The 20,000-nt window shown below is 58.7% G+C and overlaps 1 protein-coding gene across 6 annotated transcripts in view; it reads left to right on the top strand.

The window, feature by feature from the left end:
• LOC144952011 (cell adhesion molecule 2-like) overlaps positions 1-20,000 on the top strand; it is a 68,587-nt gene that overhangs the window by 28,225 nt on the left and 20,362 nt on the right. For all 6 annotated transcript variants that reach the window (XM_078882396.1, XM_078882395.1, XM_078882398.1 and 3 more), the window contains exons 2-5: positions 7,727-7,876; positions 9,066-9,218; positions 12,813-12,950; positions 14,833-15,006. In XM_078882396.1, the coding sequence (XP_078738522.1) occupies positions 7,727-7,876; positions 9,066-9,218; positions 12,813-12,950; positions 14,833-15,006 (615 nt within the window). The remainder of the gene's footprint in view (positions 1-7,726; positions 7,877-9,065; positions 9,219-12,812; positions 12,951-14,832; positions 15,007-20,000) is intronic.

Below are 20,000 nucleotides of genomic sequence, written 5' to 3'. Positions count from 1 at the left end.
GGCTGAGAGAGGGAGATGCAGGGATGGAGGGTGGGTGGGTGATGGTTGAGAGGGAGATGCAGGGAGGGAGGGTGGGTGGGTGATGGTTGAGAGAGGGGAGATGCAGGGAGGGAGGGTGGGTGGGTGATGGCTGAGAGAGGGAGATGCAGGGAGGGAGGGTGGGTGGGTGATGGCTGAGAGAGGGAGATGCAGGGAGGGAGGGTGGGTGATGGTTGAGAGAGGGGAGATGCAGGGAGGGAGGGTGGGTGGGTGATGGCTGAGAGAGGGAGATGCAGGGAGGGTGGGTGGGTGATGGTTGAGAGAGGGGAGATGCAGGGAGGGAGGGTGGGTGGGTGATGGCTGAGAGAGGGAGATGCAGGGAGGGAGGGTGGGTGATGGCTGAGAGAGGGAGATGCAGGGAGGGAGGGTGGGTGGGTGATGGTTGAGAGAGGGGAGATGCAGGGAGGGAGGGTGGGTGGGTGGGTGATGGCTGAGAGAGGGAGATGCAGGGAGGGAGGGTGGGTGGGTGATGGTTGAGAGAGGGGAGATGCAGGGATGGAGGGTGGGTGGGTGATGGTTGAGAGAGGGAGATGCAGGGAGGGAGGGAGGGTGGGTGGTGGCTGAGAGAGGGAGATGCAGGGAGGGAGGGTGGGTGGGTGATGGTTGAGAGAGGGAGATGCAGGGAGGGAGGGTGGGTGGGTGATGGTTGAGAGAGGGAGATGCAGGGAGGGTGGGAGGGGAGATGCAGGGAGGGAGGGTGGGTGATGGCTGAGAGAGGGAGATGCAGGGAGGGAGGGTGGGTGGGTGATGGTTGAGAGAGTGGAGATGCAGGGAGGGAGGGTGGGTGGGTGGGTGATGGCTGAGAGAGGGAGATGCAGGGAGGGAGGGTGGGTGGGTGATGGTTGAGAGAGGGGAGATGCAGGGATGGAGGGTGGGTGGGTGATGGTTGAGAGAGGGAGATGCAGGGAGGGAGGGAGGGTGGGTGGTGGCTGAGAGAGGGAGATGCAGGGAGGGAGGGTGGGTGGGTGAAGGTTTGAGAGAGGGAGATGCAGGGAGGGAGGGTGGTTGGGTGATGGTTGAGAGAGGGAGATGCAGGGAGGGTGGGAGGGGAGATGCAGGGAGGGAGGGTGGGTGATGGCTGAGAGAGGGAGATGCAGGGAGGGAGGGTGGGTGGGTGATGGTTGAGAGAGGGGAGATGCAGGGAGGGAGGGTGGGTGGGTGGGTGATGGCTGAGAGAGGGAGATGCAGGGAGGGTGGGTGGGTGGGTGATGGTTGAGAGAGGGGAGATGCAGGGAGGGAGGGTGGGTGGGTGATGGTTGAGAGAGGGAGATGCAGGGAGGGAGGGTGGGTGGGTGATGGCTGAGAGAGGGGAGATGCAGGGAGGGAGGGTGGGTGATGGTTGAGAGAGGGAGATGCAGGGAGGGAGGGTGGGTGGGTGATGGCTGAGAGAGGGAGATGCAGGGAGGGAGGGTGGGTGGGTGATGGTTGAGAGAGGGGAGATGCAGGGAGGGAGGGTGGGTGGGTGATGGTTGAGAGAGGGAGATGCAGGGAGGGAGGGTGGGTGGGTGATGGCTGAGAGAGGGGAGATGCAGGGAGGGAGGGTGGGTGATGGTTGAGAGAGGGAGATGCAGGGAGGGAGGGTGGGTGGGTGATGGCTGAGAGAGGGAGATGCAGGGAGGGAGGGTGGGTGGGTGATGGCTGAGAGAGGGGAGATGCAGGGAGGGAGGGTGGGTGATGGTTGAGAGAGGGAGATGCAGGGAGGGAGGGTGGGTGGGTGATGGCTGAGAGAGGGAGATGCAGGGAGGGAGGGTGGGTGGGTGATGGCTGAGAGAGGGAGATGCAGGGAGGGAGGGAGGGTGGGTGATGGTTGAGAGAGGGAGATGCAGGGAGGGAGGGAGGGTGGGTGATGGCTGAGAGAGGGAGATGCAGGGAGGGAGGGAGGGTGGGTGATGGCTGAGAGAGGGAGATGCAGGGAGGGAGGGTGGGTGGGTGATGGCTGAGAGAGGGAGATGCAGGGAGGGAGGGTGGGTGGGTGATGGTTGAGAGAGGGAGATGCAGGGAGGGAGGGTGGGTGGGTGATGGCTGAGAGAGGGAGATGCAGGGAGGGAGGGTGGGTGGGTGATGGCTGAGAGAGGGGAGATGCAGGGAGGGAGGGTGGGTGATGGTTGAGAGAGGGAGATGCAGGGAGGGAGGGTGGGTGGGTGATGGCTGAGAGAGGGAGATGCAGGGAGGGAGGGTGGGTGGGTGATGGCTGAGAGAGGGAGATGCAGGGAGGGAGGGAGGGTGGGTGATGGTTGAGAGAGGGAGATGCAGGGAGGGAGGGAGGGTGGGTGATGGCTGAGAGAGGGAGATGCAGGGAGGGAGGGAGGGTGGGTGATGGCTGAGAGAGGGAGATGCAGGGAGGGTGGGTGATGGTTGAGAGAGGGAGATGCAGGGAGGGAGGGAGGGTGGGTGATGGCTGAGAGAGGGGAGATGCAGGGAGGGAGGGTGGGTGATGGTTGAGAGAGGGAGATGCAGGGAGGGAGGGTGGGTGGGTGATGGTTGAGAGAGGGAGATGCAGGGAGGGAGGGTGGGTGGTGGCTGAGAGAGGGAGATGCAGGGAGGGAGGGTGGGTGGGTGATGGTTGAGAGAGGGAGATGCAGGGAGGGAGGGTGGGTGGGTGATGGTTGAGAGAGGGAGATGCAGGGAGGGAGGGTGGGTGATGGTTGAGAGAGGGGAGATGCAGGGAGGGAGGGTGGGTGGGTGATGGCTGAGAGAGGGAGATGCAGGGAGGGAGGGTGGGTGGGTGATGGTTGAGAGAGGGAGATGCAGGGAGGGAGGGTGGGTGATGGCTGAGAGAGGGAGATGCAGGGAGGGAGGGTGGGTGGGTGATGGTTGAGAGAGGGGAGATGCAGGGAGGGAGGGTGGGTGGGTGATGGCTGAGAGAGGGAGATGCAGGGAGGGAGGGTGGGTGGGTGATGGTTGAGAGAGGGAGATGCAGGGAGGGAGGGAGGGTGGGTGATGGCTGAGAGAGGGGAGATGCAGGGAGGGTGGGTGGGTGATGGTTGAGAGAGGGAGATGCAGGGAGGGAGGGTGGGTGATGGTTGAGAGAGGGAGATGCAGGGAGGGAGGGTGGGTGATGGTTGAGAGAGGGAGATGCAGGGAGGGAGGGTGGGTGATGGCTGAGAGAGGGAGATGCAGGGAGGGAGGGTGGGTGATGGTTGAGAGAGGGAGATGCAGGGAGGGAGGGAGGGTGGGTGATGGCTGAGAGAGGGAGATGCAGGGAGGGAGGGTGGGTGATGGTTGAGAGAGGGAGATGCAGGGAGGGAGGGAGGGTGGGTGATGGCTGAGAGAGGGAGATGCAGGGAGGGAGGGTGGGTGGGTGGTGGCTGAGAGAGGGAGATGCAGGGAGGGAGGGTGGGTGATGGTTGAGAGAGGGAGATGCAGGGAGGGAGGGAGGGTGGGTGATGGCTGAGAGAGGGAGATGCAGGGAGGGAGGGTGGGTGATGGTTGAGAGAGGGAGATGCAGGGAGGGAGGGAGGGTGGGTGATGGCTGAGAGAGGGAGATGCAGGGAGGGAGGGAGGGTGGGTGATGGCTGAGAGAGGGAGATGCAGGGAGGGAGGGAGGGTGGGTGATGGCTGAGAGAGGGAGATGCAGGGAGGGAGGGAGGGGAGATGCAGGACACGGGGTATGCTGCACACACGGAGAGAGAAAGACGCACAAAGACACACACGGAGAGACACAGAGACACGCACGGGGACACACGGGGAGACACGCACAGTGAGACACGTACAGAGAGAGACAACAAGAGACAGAGACGCGCACATAGACGGAGACACACAGAGAGACCACGACACGGAGAGAGACACACGGAGATACATAGAGAGAGAGACACACAGAGACACAGAGATAGATACATAGAGAGAGAGAGACACAGAGAGAGAGACACAGAGACACGGAGATAGAGACAGAGAGAGAGAGAGACACAGAGACACAGGGATAGAGACACAGAGAGAGAGACACAGAGACACGGAGATAGAGACACAGAGAGAGAGACACAGAGACACGGAGATAGAGACACAGAGAGAGAGACACAGAGACACAGGGATAGAGACACAGAGAGAGAGACACAGAGACACGGAGATAGAGACACAGAGAGAGACACAGAGACACAGAGATAGAGACACAGAGACACAGGGATAGAGACACAGAGACACGGAGATAGAGACACAGAGAGAGAGAGACACAGAGACACGGAGATAGAGACAGAGAGAGAGAGACACAGAGACACGGAGATAGAGACACAGAGAGAGAGACACAGAGACACGGAGATCGAGACACAGAGAGAGAGACACAGAGACACGGAGATAGAGACAGAGAGAGAGAGAGACAGAGACACGGAGATAGAGACAGAGAGAGAGAGAGACACAGAGACACGGAGATAGAGACACAGAGAGAGAGACACAGAGACACGGAGATAGAGACAGAGAGAGAGACACAGAGACACGGAGATCGAGACACGGAGATCGAGACACAGAGAGAGAGACACAGAGAGAGAGACACAGAGACACGGAGATAGAGACACAGAGAGAGACACACAGAGACACGGAGATAGAGACACAGAGAGAGAGAGAGACACAGAGACACAGGGATAGAGACACAGAGAGAGAGACACAGAGACACGGAGATAGAGACAGAGAGAGAGAGAGAGACACAGAGACACAGGGATAGAGACACAGAGAGAGAGACACAGAGACACAGGGATAGAGACACAGAGAGAGAGACACAGAGACACAGAGAGAGAGACACAGAGACACAGGGATAGAGACACAGAGAGAGAGAGACACGGAGATAGAGACAGAGAGAGAGAAGGGAAACAGAGAGATGGAGGGATCTGGGAGAGAGAGAGAGATGAATGGATGGGTGAGAGAGAGAGACACACACAGAGAGACACACACACAGAGAGACACACACACACAGAGAGACACACACACACAGAGAGACACACAGAGAGATGGAGGGATCTGGGTGAGAGAGAGAGATCAGGAGATGGGGGGAGAGGGGGTGGGAGAGCGATAGGGGAAGATGTGAAGCTCACTACAACCATTGACGTCACCGCCACGAACGCGCACGTGCCCGGCCTTAATAGGCGCTCGCTAACAGCACTTGCCCCAACGGACTGTGAAGGCTTGACGGGGGAGCTTTGTCTTGTCACGGGTGCGTGTGCGTGTGTCTTTGTGGGGAGCGGTGGTGCAGCGGTTAGCGCTGCGAACCCGGCGACCCGGGTTCGATTCCCGCTCACGGCCAACAACACCGGCGACGATTATTTGAACCGGTCCTGGGCCTCCCCTAGGTCGACTCGGCCTCAAATGAGCAACGATGGTGCGATGCGTCAACGTCGTCACTGGGGGAGACAAAGGCGGCCGGGCGTGGTGCTGGCCACCCACCCCCTCGTGTGCCGTGCCGGCCTTCATAGGTGCTACTCGCTAACAGCACTTGCCCCTACAGTCTGTTCCAGGCTACACGGGGGACCTTTGTCTTTGTGCGTTTGTTGGAAAATGGCATTCGCTCCACACGGGGAGGGAGAGCGAGAGGGAGGGGGATTGAGGGGGAGGAGGAGGAGATTGATGTTGGGATGTTGTGAGGGAGAGAGATTTGAGGGAGGGATGGGAGGGAAGAGAAAATTAACCCGTAAAAACAAAGTTTTTCACTATAAATCCTTTATACGCGTGGCATCGGTTTTATTTTATTATTCATTTCTGTTTTTCTTGAGTAAGAGTTTCATTTTTATCACATTGGTATTTTAAATTAAATATGAAAAAAAAAATTTCCTATAAAGTGTAACATTTTGGAAAAAAAATTTCACGAAAATAAAATGTCACGCACAACGAGTCTGTGTGCAAAATGTCAGCTCGATTGGATCACGGGAAGTGGGTTAAAAAACGACCGAAAGATTTGCACGGTCGTTAGCGCGCAAGCAAGCGAACTTAATATAAAGGATTTAAAAATGGCGCGAGGGGGAGAGGCAGGAGGAGGAGGGTTCATTTATGCGCTGACCCCTGGCCAATCAGGAGCGTCCGAAAAATGGCACGTTCATCGTGATGTCGCATGTAAATAGAGGGTCAATAGGAAGTGGCTCCGCGTGTAAATTGAGGGTCAACAGGAAGTGATGTCATGTGTAAATTGAGGGTCAACAGGAAGTGGTTCCGCCTGTAAATTGAGGGTCAACAGGAAGTGGCTCCGCGTGTAAATTGAAGGTCAACAGGAAGTGATGTCATGTGTAAATTGAGGGTCAACAGGAAGTGGTTCCGCCTGTAAATTGAGGGTCAACAGGAAGTGGCTCCGCGTGTAAATTGAGGGTCAACAGGAAGTGATGTCATGTGTAAATTGAGGGTCAACAGGAAGTGGTTCCGCCTGTAAATTGAGGGTCAACAGGAAGTGGCTCCGCGTGTAAATTGAAGGTCAACAGGAAGTGACTCGTGTGTAAATTGAGGGTCCACAGGAAGTGATGTCATGTGTAAATTGAGGGTCAACAGGAAGTGGCTCCGCGTGTAAATTGAGGGTCAACAGGAAGTGATGTCATGTGTAAATTGAGGGTCAACAGGAAGTGGTTCCGCCTGTAAATTGAGGGTCAACAGGAAGTGGCTCCGCGTGTAAATTGAAGGTCAACAGGAAGTGACTCGTGTGTAAATTGAGGGTCCACAGGAAGTGATGTCATGTGTAAATTGAGGGTCAACAGGAAGTGGCTCCGCGTGTAAATTGAGGGTCAACAGGAAGTGATGTCATGTGTAAATTGAGGGTCAACAGGAAGTGGTTCCGCCTGTAAATTGAGGGTCAACAGGAAGTGGCTCCGCGTGTAAATTGAAGGTCAACAGGAAGTGACTCGTGTGTAAATTGAGGGTCCACAGGAAGTGATGTCATGTGTAAATTGAGGGTCAACAGGAAGTGACTCGTGTAAATTGAAGGTCAACAGGAAGTGATGTCATGTGTAAAGTGAGGGTCAACAGGAAGTGATGTGTGTAAATCGAGGGTCAACAGGAAGTGATGTGTGTAATTCGAGGGTCAACAGGAAGTGGCTCGTGTGTAAATTGAGGGTCAACAGGAAGTGGTTCCGTGTGTAAATCGAGGGTCAACAGGAAGTGATGTCGTGTGTAAATCGAGGGTCAACAGGAAGTGATGTCGTGTGTAAATCGAGGGTCAACAGGAAGTGATGTCGTGTGTAAATTGAGGGTCAACAGGAAGTGGTTCCGTGTGTAAATCGAGGGTCAACAGGAAGTGATGTCGTGTGTAAATCGAGGGTCAACAGGAAGTGATGTCGTGTGGAAATTGAGGGTCAACAGGAAGTGACTTCGTGTGTAAATTGAGGGTCAACAGGAAGTGACTCGTGTGTAAATCGAGGGTCAACAGGAAGTGATGTCACGTGTAAATTGAGGGTCAACAGGAAGTGACTCGTGTGTAAATCGAGGGTCAACAGGAAGTGATGTCACGTGTAAATTGAGGGTCAACAGGAAGTGATGTCGCGTGTAAATTGAGGGTCAACAGGAAGTGACTCAACAGGAAGTGGCTCCGTGTGTAAATTGAGGGTCAACAGGAAGTGACGTCATGTGTACATTGGGGGTTAACAGGAAGTGGTGTCATGTGTAAATTGAGGGTCAACAGGAAGTGGCTCCATGTGTAAATTGAGAGTCAACAGGAAGTGATGTCATGTGTGAATCGAGGGTCAACAGGAAGTGATGTCGAGTCTGCCGGCGTGTGGGTGACCCGCAGGCGTAGAGAGTCAGGCGCCGGTGACGCAGGACGAGCGGGCGATCGTGGGCGACTCCGTGGTGCTCACCTGCCGCGTCGACCGTGCCGACGGCTCGCCCATCCAGTGGTCCAACCCCGCGGGCCAGACGGTCTACTTCGGTGACAAGCGAGGTGACGGCTCGCTCACTCGCTCGCTCACTCACCCGTTCAACCACCCACCCGCTCACTCACTCGCTCACTCAACCGTTCAAACGTCCGCCCGCTAACTCACTCACTCACTCACCCGTTCAACCATCCACCCGCTCACTCGCCCGCTCACTCGCTCACCCGTTCAACCATCCACCCGCTCACTCACTCGCTCACTCACTCGTTCACTCACTCACTCAACCGTTCAACCGCCCGGCCCGCTAACTCACTCGCAAACTCACCAGTTCAACCATCCACCCGCTAACTCGCTCACTCACCCGTTCAACCGCCCGGCCTGCTCACTCACTCACTCGCTCACTCACCCGTTCAACTGCCCGGCCCGCTAACTCACTCGCTCACTCGCTCACTCACCCGTTCAACTGCCTGGACCGCTAACTTACTCGCTCACTCACTCACTCATCTGTTCAACCATCCACCCGCTCACTCGCTCACTCACCCGTTCAACGGCCCGGCCCGCTCACTCACTCGCTCACTCGCTCACTCACCCGTTCAACCATCCATCCGCTCACTCTCTCGCTCACTCACCCATTCAACTGCCCGGCCACTCGCTCATCCACTCACTCACCCGCCCGCCCACCCACTCACCTGTTCAACCGCCTGACCATTCGCTCGCCCGCCCATCTGTTCAATTGCTCACTCACTCTCACCTGTTTGGTCACCCACTCACTCACTTTTGCACCTGCTCATGCCCGTGCTGTCAAGGATATCCGTATCGAGCTGTCCCCGCGTGTCTCCACACGTCTCTGCGTGTCCCCGCATTCACCCCGCGTGTCTCCACACGTCTCTGCGTGTCCCCGCATTCACCCCGTGTGTCTCCACACGTCTCTGCGTGTCCCCGCATTCACCCCGCGTGTCTCCACACGTCTCTGCGTGTCCCCGCATTCACCCCGCGTGTCTCCACACGTCTCTGCGTGTCCCCGCATTCACCCCGCGTGTCTCCACACGTCTCTGCGTGTCCCCGCATTCACCCCGCGTGTCTCCACACGTCTCCGCGTGTCTCCGCGTGTCCCCGCATTGACTTTGTGTGTTTTCACATGTCTCGGCGTGTCTCCGCGTGTCCCCGCATCGACCCCCGTGTCTCCATGTGTCTATGCGTAACCCCGCGTGTCTCTGCATGTCCCCGCGTGTCTCCGCGTGTCCCCGCGTGTCCCAGCTCTCAAGGACAGCCGCATCGAGCTGGTCCACGCCAACAAGAGCGAGCTCTCGGTGCTCATCAACAACGTGACGCTGGACGACGAGGGCGACTACCGCTGCTCCCTATTCACGGACGACGTGCAGACCGTTGTCTCCGTGCTCACCGTCTACGGTGAGTCGCTCGCTCACTCGCTCGCTCATCCAGCCGCTCGCTCGCTCACCCAGCCACTCGCTCGCTCACTCACCCAGCCGCTCGCTCGCTCACCCAGCCGCTCGCTCGCTCACCCAGCCCCTCGCTCGCCCACCCAGCCACTTGCTTGCCCACCCAGCCCCTCGCTCGCCCACCCAGCCGCTCACTCGCTCACCCAGCCACTCACTCACCCAGCCAGTCACCCAGCCACTCACTCACCCAGCCACTCGCTCACCCAGCCACTCACTCACTCATCCAGCCACTCGCTCACCCAGCCACTCACTCACCTTGCCGCTCACTCACCCAGCCACTCACTCACCCAGCCACTCACCCACCTAGCCACTCACTCACCCAGCCGCTCGCTCACCCAGCAAATCAATCGCTCACCCAGCCACTCACCCACCCAGCCACTCACTCACCCAGCCACTCGCTCATCCAGCCACTCAATCGCTCACCCAGCCACTCACTCACCCAGCCACTCACCCACCCAGCCACTCACCCACCCAGCCACTCACTCACCCAGCCACTCACCCACCCAGCCACTCACTCACCCAGCCACTCACTCACCCAGCCACTCAATCGCTCACCCAGCCACTCGCTCACCCAGCCACTCGCTAACCCAGCCACTCACTCACGTCACCGCCACTTAGTGGCGAATGGCGGTTGTTGTTGTTGTTATGGTTGTGTTTGTGAGCGTCTCTGTGTCTGTGTGTGTGTGTGTGGGGAGCGGTGGTGCAGCGGTTAGCGCTACGCTGCGCTACGAACCCGGCGACCCGGGTTTGATTCCCGCTCACGGCAAACACCAGTGACGATTATTCCAACCTGTCCTGGGCCTCGCCTAGGTCGACTCGGCCTCAAATGAGTACCTGGTGCGGTGCGTAAACATCGCCACTGGGGAGACAAAGGCGGCCGGGCGTGGTGCTGGCCACCCACCCCCTCGTGTGCCGTGCCGGCCTTCATCGGTGCTCGCTAACAGCACTTGCCCCTAGAGTCTGTTGCAGGCTATACGGGGGACCTTTATTAGTGTTATGGGTGTGTGTGTGTGTGTGTTCAGGTGTCTCTGTGATATTTTAGGCCTCACCTCTGGGAATGAATGAAAACGATTTTTACTGTCTCAGTGAATCTCCACCTCCCCCCCTCTTTCTCTCTCTCCCTGGTCTTCACACGCTCTCTCTTCACACTCTCTCTTCACACTCTCTTCACACTCTCTCCCCGCTCTCTCTCTCTCCACGCGTGCTCTCTTCGCTCTCCCCTGGGTGAGCGAGCGGGAGGGTGGATGGGTGAGTCGTGGGTGAGCGAGTGGGAGGGAGGGTGGGTGGGTGAGGAGTGGGTGAGCGAGTGGGAGGGTGGATGGGTGGATGAGTGGTGGGTGAGCGAGTGGGAGCGAGGGTGGGTGGGTGAGGAGTGGGAGGGAGGGTGGGTGAGCGAGTGGGAGGGAGGGTGGGTCGGTGAGTGGTGGGTGGGTGAGTCGTGGGTGAGCGAGTGGGAGGGAGGGTGGGTGGGTGAGGAGTGGGAGGGAGGGTGGGTGAGTGGTGGGTGAGTGGTGGGTGAGCGAGTGGGAGGGTGGATGGGTGGATGAGTGGTGGGTGAGCGAGTGGGAGGGTGGATGGGTGGATGAGTGGTGGGTGAGCGAGTGGGAGGATGGGTGGATGAGTGGTGGGTGAGCGAGTGGGAGGGTGGATGAGTGGATGAGTGGTGGGTGAGCGAGTGGGAGGATGGGTGGATGAGTGGTGGGTGAGCGAGTGGGAGGGAGGATGGGTGGGTGAGTGGTGGGTGAGCGAGTGGGAGGGTGGATGAGTGGATGAGTGGTGGGTGAGCGAGTGGGAGGATGGGTGGATGAGTGGTGGGTGAGCGAGTGGGAGGGTGGATGAGTGGATGAGTGGTGGGTGAGCGAGTGGGAGGATGGGTGGATGAGTGGTGGGTGAGCGAGTGGGAGGGAGGATGGGTGGGTGAGTGGTGGGTGAGCGAGTGGGAGGGAGGGTGGGTGGGTGAGGAGTGGGAGGGAGGGTGGGTGAGTGGTGGGTGAGTGGTGGGTGAGTGGTGGGTGAGCGAGTGGGAGGGAGGGTGGGTGGGTGAGGAGTGGGAGGGAGGGTGGGTGAGTGGTGGGTGAGTGGTGGGTGAGCGAGTGGGAGGGAGGATGGGTGGGTGAGTGGTGGGTGAGCGAGTGGGAGGGAGGGTGGGTGGGTGAGGAGTGGGAGGGAGGGTGGGTGAGTGGTGGGTGAGTGGTGGGTGAGTGGTGGGTGAGCGAGTGGGAGGGAGGATGGGTGGGTGAGTGGTGGGTGAGCGAGTGGGAGGGAGGGTGGGTGGGTGAGGAGTGGGAGGGAGGGTGGGTGAGTGGTGGGTGAGTGGTGGGTGAGTGGTGGGTGAGCGAGTGGGAGGGAGGATGGGTGGGTGAGTGGTGGGTGAGCGAGTGGGAGGGAGGGTGGATGAGTGGGTGAGCGAGTGGGAGAGAGGATGGGTGGGTAGTGGGTGGAGGAGTGGGAGGGTGGGTGAGTGGTGGGTGAGTCGTGGATGAGCGAGTGGGAGGGAGGGTGGGTGGGTGAGGAGTGGGGGGGAGGGTGGGTGAGTGGTGGGTGAGTCGTGGGTGGACGAGTGGGAGGGAGGATGGGTGGTGGAACCAGGATGTTCCTACCAGTAAAACACTTTACTACCCAGGAACAACATCTTGTGTTACACGGTGATATGTAGGTGAGGTGGGCGAGTGAATAGGTGGCTGGCCTCACACCGTGGCAATGCGTATTCACCTGCCGACTCTCCGTTCATGCCATGAAGGAGGGCCCGTTGCCCGAAACGTCGTCCATTAAACGATTGTCGCTGCTGCTGCTGCTGCTGCTGCTGCTGCTGTTGTTGCTGCTGCTGCTGTGATGTTGGGGGGGGGGGCGTCGTGGCTGGCTATGCGACCATACTTCACCACACTGGTCTGGGTGCGAGTTGGTGGGTTTGGTGAACCATCTCACTGCTGGAAACTCAACGCAGCGGCCCATAGCAACCTGTTACGCAGTCGGATGTCACGGTAATGGATGCCACTGGTTGCTAGGCAACGGATGCCAACAGTTGCTAGGTAACCGATGTTGCTGGTCGCCATTTGAGCGGAACTGGTTGCCAGGTTACACTGGTTACTAGGTAATTGTTGTCACCGTTGCTAGGCAATGGATGTCACTGGTTGCCAGGTAGCAGATGTAGCCAGTTTCTAGATTACCCACGTAATCGGTCGCTAGGTAACGGTGGCTAGGTTACGAATCAAACTTTTTTTTCGGGTTACCGAAGTAACCGGTTGCTCGGCAACAGTCCCCCCGGTAACGGGTGTGCGGCCGGTCGCTATTTTTCCCAGCATAACCGGTTGCTGGGTAACGGTTGCTGGGTAACGGTTGCTGGGTAACGGTTGCTGGGTAACGGGTGCGACCGGTCGCTATTTTTCCCAGCGTAACCGGTTGCTGGGTAACGGTTGCTGGGTAACGGATGCGACCGGTCGATATTTTCCCAGCGTAACCGGTTGCTGGGTAACGGTTGCTGGGTAACGGTTGCTGGGTAACGGTCGCCTAGTAACAGCGGCCTCCCCCCCACCACCCCCCCCAGCGGTTCCCGAGGACCCGGTGATTGGGGGCTACGAGTCCCCCGTGGTGGAGGGGGCTCCAGTCTCGCTGCTGTGCTCCACCGCGGGCAGCAAGCCGGCAGCCAGACTCAGCTGGCTACGTGATGGCAAGCCACTCTCGGGTACGCTCGCACGCAACGCACGCACGCAACGCTCGCACGCTCGCACGCAACGCTCGCACGCAACGCTCGCACGCAACGCTCGCACGCAACGCACGCAACGCTCGCACGCAACGCTCGCATGCACGCAACGCACGCACGCTCGCTCGCTCGCCCGCACGCACGCAACGCTCGCACGCACGCAACGCACGCACGCAACGCTCGCACGCAACGCTCGCACGCAACGCTCGCTCGCCCGCACGCTTGCCCCACACACTCACCCGCAACGCCGCTCACCCACACACTCACTCGCACACTCACTCGCTCGCACGCACGTTCACTCACCCACACACTCACTCGCCCGCACGCTCACCCGCACTCTCACTCGCCCGCACGCTCGCACACTCACTCGCTCGCCCGCACGCTCGCCCACACACTCACCCGCACACTCACCCACCCACACACTCACCCACACACTCACCTGTACACTCACCCACACACTCACTCGCTAACCCACACACTCACCCACACACTCACCCACACGCTCACTCGCTCGCCCTCACACTCACCCGCACACTCACCCACACACTCACCCGCACACTCACTCGCTCACTCACAAGCTCACTCACTCGCTCACTCACACGCTCACCCGCACACTCACCCGCTCGCTCGCCCACATGCCCGCCCACACACTCACCCACACACTCACCCGCACACTCACCCACACACACACTCGCTCACCCACACGCACGCTCGCCCGCACGCACGCTCACCCACACACTCACCTGTACACTCACCCACACACTCACCCACCCACACACTCGCTCGCCCACATGCTCGCCCGCTCACCCGCCCACTCACTCGCTCGCACACTACTAACCCGCACGTCCACTGACCCACTCGCTCCCTCGCTCGCTCCCTCGCTCGCCCACACACTTCACCGCGCACCCGTGCACTCGCCCGCACGCTCACCCACCTATCAACCGCCTGCTCACCCACCCACTCACCCACCCAATCAATGAGCCATTTCCCCTGATCACTCACCTGGTATGCGATGATGGTGATGACGATGATGTGATTGACGATGTGGACGATGATGGTGATGACGACGTGAATGATGAAGATGTGGATTATGACAGTGACGACGATGTTGATGACGATGTTGACGATGACGATGTTAACGACGTTGATGACGACGACGATGACGACGTTGATGACGATGTTGACAACGTTGATGACGATGATGACGACGTTGATGACGATGTTGACAACGTTGATGACGATGTGGATGACGATGTTGACAACGTTGATGACGATGTGGATGACGATGTGGATGACGATGTGGATGACGATGTGGATGACGATGTGGATGACGATGACGATGTTGACGATGACGACGACGACGTTGACGACGATGACGACGATGGCAACGTTGACGACGATGACGACGACGATGACAACGTTGACAACGACGACGTTGACGACGATGATGACGTTGACGACGGCGTTCATGATGACAATGCACCGACGATGGCGACGTTGACAACGTTGACGACGTTGATGACGATGACGTTGACGACGATGATGACGACGTTGACGACGACGACGACGTTGACGACGTTGACGACGTTGACGACGTTGACGACGTTGACGACGACGTTGACAACGATGACGACGTTGACAACGATGACGACGTTGATGACGATGACGACGACGTTGACGACGATGACGACGTTGACGACGATGATGACGACGTTGATGACGACGTTGACGACGACGATGACGACATTGACAACGTTGACGACGTTGATGACAACGTTGACGTTGACGACGATGATGACGATGTTGACGACGATGATGACGATGTTGACGACGACGTGGATGATGGCGGCGCCGCTGGGTGTAGGTGCGGTGGAGGAGCGCGTGTCGGAGCCGGCGTGGGGCGGCCGCACGTTTGCCGTGACGTCACGCGTGACGTTCCGCGCGTCACGTGACCTGGACCAGGCGCGGCTCACCTGTGAGGTGACGCACGAGGCGCTACAGGACTCCCTCTCATCCTCCGTGACGCTCAGCGTGCACTGTGAGTGACGCTCGCTCACCAACACACTCACTCACCAACACACTCACTCACCAACACACTCACTCACCAACACACTCACTCACCAACACACTCACTCACCAACACACTCACTCACCAACACACTCACTCACCAACACACTCACTCACCAACACACTCACCAACACACTCACTCACCAACACACTCACTCACCAACTCACTCACCAACACACTCACTCACCAACACACTCACTCACCAACACACTCACTCACCAACTCACTCACTCACCAACACACTCACTCACCAACACACTCACCAACACATTCACTCACCAACACACTCACTCACCAACACACTCACCAACACACTCACTCACCAACACACTCACTCACCAACTCACTCACTCACCAACACACTCACTCACCAACACACTCACCAACACATTCACTCACCAACACACTCACTCACCAACACACTCACCAACACACTCACTCACCAACACACTCACTCACCAACTCACTCACTCACCAACACACTCACTCACCAACACACTCACTCACCAACTCACTCACTCACCAACACACTCACTCACCAACACACTCACCAACACATTCACTCACCAACACACTCACTCACCAACACACTCACCAACACACTCACTCACCAACACACTCACTCACCAACTCACTCACTCACCAACACACTCACTCACCAACACACTCACCAACACACTCACTCACCAACACACTCACTCACCAACTCACTCACTCACCAACACACTCACTCACCAACACACTCACCAACACATTCACTCACCAACACACTCACTCACCAACACACTCACCAACACACTCACTCACCAACACACTCACTCACCAACTCACTCACTCACCAACACACTCACTCACCAACACACTCACCAACACATTCACTCACCAACACACTCACTCACCAACACACTCACCAACACACTCACTCACCAACACACTCACTCACCAACTCACTCACTCACCAACACACTCACTCACCAACACACTCACCAACACACTCACTCACCAACACACTCACTCACCAACTCACTCACTCACCAACACACTCACTCACCAACACACTCACCAACACATTCACTCACCAACACACTCACTCACCAACACACTCACCAACACACTCACTCACCAACACACTCACTCACCAACTCACTCACTCACCAACACACTCACTCACCAACACACTCACCAACACATTCACTCACCAACACACTCACTCACCAACACACTCACCAACACACTCACTCACCAACACACTCACTCACCAACTCACTCACTCACCAACACACTCACTCACCAACACACTCACCAACACATTCACTCACCAACACACTCACTCACCAACACACTCACTCAGTTAATGATGACGTCACCCTGCTACTGCTGCTCTATATAAGAACGGGAGACAGAGCAGAGCCTCACCATTCTGGCGAATTGCCCGATGATGCTGGATGCAATTACCAGCGAAACGTCGTGCTACTCAAAGTGTAAATGTTGTGGTTTCACGCTTCAACACACCGGTGGGCTAAAGCAGTGAACTATTTGTCTCTTGTCAACGTGACACTTTTTTACTGATTGGCCGTGTCGGGTGGTGGAGGGTTACGACACATTTATAAATAACGCGATCTAAACCCAAAAATCGTTGATTATGAACAATATTGGTCGCGAAAGCCTACGTGTTAAACTGACACTCACTCACCAACACACTCACTCACCAACACACTCACTCACCAACACACTCACCAACACACTCACCAACACACACACTCACCAACACACTCACTCACCAACACACTCACTCACCAACACACTCACTCACCAACACACTCACCAACACACTCACTCACCAACACACACACTCACCAACTCACTCACCAACTCACTCACCAACACACTCAGCGTGCACTGTGAGTGACGCTCACTCACCACGCTCTCACTTGCCCATCAACACGCACACTCACCAAGACACTCACCAACACACTCATCAATCAACACGCTCACTCACCAACTCACTCGCTCACCAACACACTCACCAACTCACTCGCCCATCAACACGCACACTCACTCACCAACACACTCGCCCATCAACACACTCACTCACCAACTCACTAACTCACCAACACACTCACCAACACACTCACTCACTCACCAACACACTCATCAACACACTCACCAACCAACACACTTACCAAAACACTCACAAACACACTGACTCACCAACACACTCACTCACCAACTCACTCACCAACACACTAACTCACCAACACACTCACCAACACACTCACTCACCAACACACTCACTCACCAACACACTCACCAACACACTCGCCAACACACTCACTCACGTGTGTGTGTGTGTGCACGTGTATATGTGTGTATGTATGTATGTATATGTGTACATGTGTAGTGACATAAGAAGGGAGGGGCTGCTGGGGGCTCTGGGACCCCGGGCGGGTCAGACGCTTAAGCCACTTGGCGTCAGGCACTGGGTTCCCAGGCGGGTCAGGCGCTTAAGCCTCTTGGCGCCAGGCGCTGGGTTCCCAGGCGGGTCAGACGCTTAAGCCTCTTGGCGTCAGGCGCTGGGTTCCCAGGCGGGTCAGGCGCTTAAGCCTCTTGGCGCCAGGCGCTGGGTTCCCAGGCGGGTCAGACGCTTAAGCCTCTTGGCGTCAGGCGTTGGGTTCCCAGGCGGGTCAGGCGCTTAAGCCTCTTGGCGTCAGGCGCTGGGTTCCCAGGCGGGTCAGGCGCTTAAGCCGCTTGGCGTCAGGCGTTGGGTTCCCAGGCGGGTCAGGCGCTTAAGCCCCTTGGCGTCAGGCGTTGGGTTCCCAGGCGGGTCAGGCGCTTAAGCCCCTTGGCGTCAGGCGTTGGGTTCCCAGGCGGGTCAGGCGCTTAAGCCCCTTGGCGTCAGGCGTTGGGTTCCCAGGCGGGTCAGGCGCTTAAGCCGCTTGGCGTCAGGCGTTGGGTTCCCAGGCGGGTCAGGCACTTAAGCCTCTTGGCGTCAGGCGTTGGGTTCCCAGGCGGGTCAGGCGCTTAAGCCTCTTGGCGTCAGGCGCTGGGTTCCCAGGCGGGTCAGGCGCTTAAGCCCCTTGGCGTCAGGCGTTGGGTTCCCAGGCGGGTCAGGCGCTTAAGCCCCTTGGCGTCAGGCGTTGGGTTCCCAGGCGGGTCAGGCGCTTAAGCCGCTTGGCGCCAGGCACTGGGTTCCCAGGCGGGTCAGGCGCTTAAGCCCCTTGGCGTCAGGCACTGGGTTCCCAGGCGGGTCAGGCGCTTAAGCCCCTTGGCGTCAGGCGTTGGGTTCCCAGGCGGGTCAGGCGCTTAAGCCGCTTGGCGCCAGGCACTGGGTTCCCAGGCGGGTCAGGCGCTTAAGCCCCTTGGCGTCAGGCACTGGGTTCCCAGGCGGGTCAGGCGCTTAAGCCCCTTGGCGTCAGGCGCTGGGTTCCCAGGCGGGTCAGGCGCTTAAGCCGCTTGGCGTCAGGCGCTGGGTTCCCAGGCGGGTCAGACGCTTAAGCCTCTTGGCGTCAGGCGCTGGGTTCCCAGGCGGGTCAGACGCTTAAGCCTCTTGGCGTCAGGCGCTGAGTTCCCAGGCGGGTCAGGCGCTTAAGCCTCTTGGCGTCAGGCGCTGGGTTCCCAGGCGGGTCAGACGCTTAAGCCTCTTGGTGCCAGGCGTTGGGTTCCCAGGCGGGTCAGGCGCTTAAGCCTCTTGGTGCCAGGCGTTGGGTTCCCAGGCGGGTCAGACGCTTAAGCCTCTTGGTGCCAGGCGCTGGGTTCCCAGGCGGGTCAGACGCTTAAGCCTCTTGGTGCCAGGCGTTGGGTTCCCAGGCGGGTCAGGCGCTTAAGCCTCTTGGTGCCAGGCGCTGGGTTCCCAGGCGGGTCAGGCGCTTAAGCCTCTTGGTGCCAGGCGTTGGGTTCCCAGGCGGGTCAGGCGCTTAAGCCTCTTGGTGCCAGGCGCTGGGTTCCCAGGCGGGTCAGACGCTTAAGCCTCTTGGTGCCAGGCGTTGGGTTCCCAGGCGGGTCAGGCGCTTAAGCCTCTTGGTGCCAGGCGTTGGGTTCCCAGGCGGGTCAGACGCTTAAGCCTCTTGGTGCCAGGCGCTGGGTTCCCAGGCGGGTCAGACGCTTAAGCCTCTTGGTGCCAGGCGTTGGGTTCCCAGGCGGGTCAGGCGCTTAAGCCTCTTGGTGCCAGGCGCTGGGTTCCCAGGCGGGTCAGGCGCTTAAGCCTCTTGGTGCCAGGCGTTGGGTTCCCAGGCGGGTCAGACGCTTAAGCCTCTTGGTGCCAGGCGTTGGGTTCCCAGGCGGGTCAGACGCTTAAGCCTCTTGGTGCCAGGCGTTGGGTTCCCAGGCGGGTCAGGCGCTTAAGCCTTTTGGTGCCAGGCGCTGGGTTCCCAGGCGGGTCAGGCGCTTAAGCCTCTTGGTGCCAGGCGCTGGGTTCCCAGGCGGGTCAGACGCTTAAGCCTCTTGGTGCCAGGCGTTGGGTTCCCAGGCGGGTCAGGCGCTTAAGCCTCTTGGTGCCAGGCGCTGGGTTCCCAGGCGGGTCAGGCGCTTAAGCCTCTTGGTGCCAGGCGTTGGGTTCCCAGGCGGGTCAGACGCTTAAGCCTCTTGGTGCCAGGCGTTGGGTTCCCAGGCGGGTCAGACGCTTAAGCCTCTTGGTGCCAGGCGTTGGGTTCCCAGGCGGGTCAGGCGCTTAAGCCTTTTGGTGCCAGGCGCTGGGTTCCCAGGCGGGTCAGGCGCTTAAGCCTCTTGGTGCCAGGCGCTGGGTTCCCAGGCGGGTCAGACGCTTAAGCCTCTTGGCGTCAGGCGCTGGGTTCCCAGGCGGGTCAGACGCTTAAGCCTCTTGGCGTCAGGCGCTGGGTTCCCAGGCGGGCCAGGCTCTTAAGCCGCTTGGCGCCAGGCGCTGGGTTCCCGGGTGGCCCAGGCGCTTAAGCCGCTTGGCGCCGCCAACGGGGGGGGGGGCTGTGTGTGCTCTGTGGGATATCTGGG

The sequence above is a fragment of the Lampetra fluviatilis genome, chromosome 65 (genome assembly GCF_964198595.1).
Source record: "Lampetra fluviatilis chromosome 65, kcLamFluv1.1, whole genome shotgun sequence".
Lineage (NCBI taxonomy): Eukaryota > Metazoa > Chordata > Hyperoartia > Petromyzontiformes > Petromyzontidae > Lampetra > Lampetra fluviatilis.
This window is presented reverse-complemented; position numbering and strand designations above follow the sequence as displayed.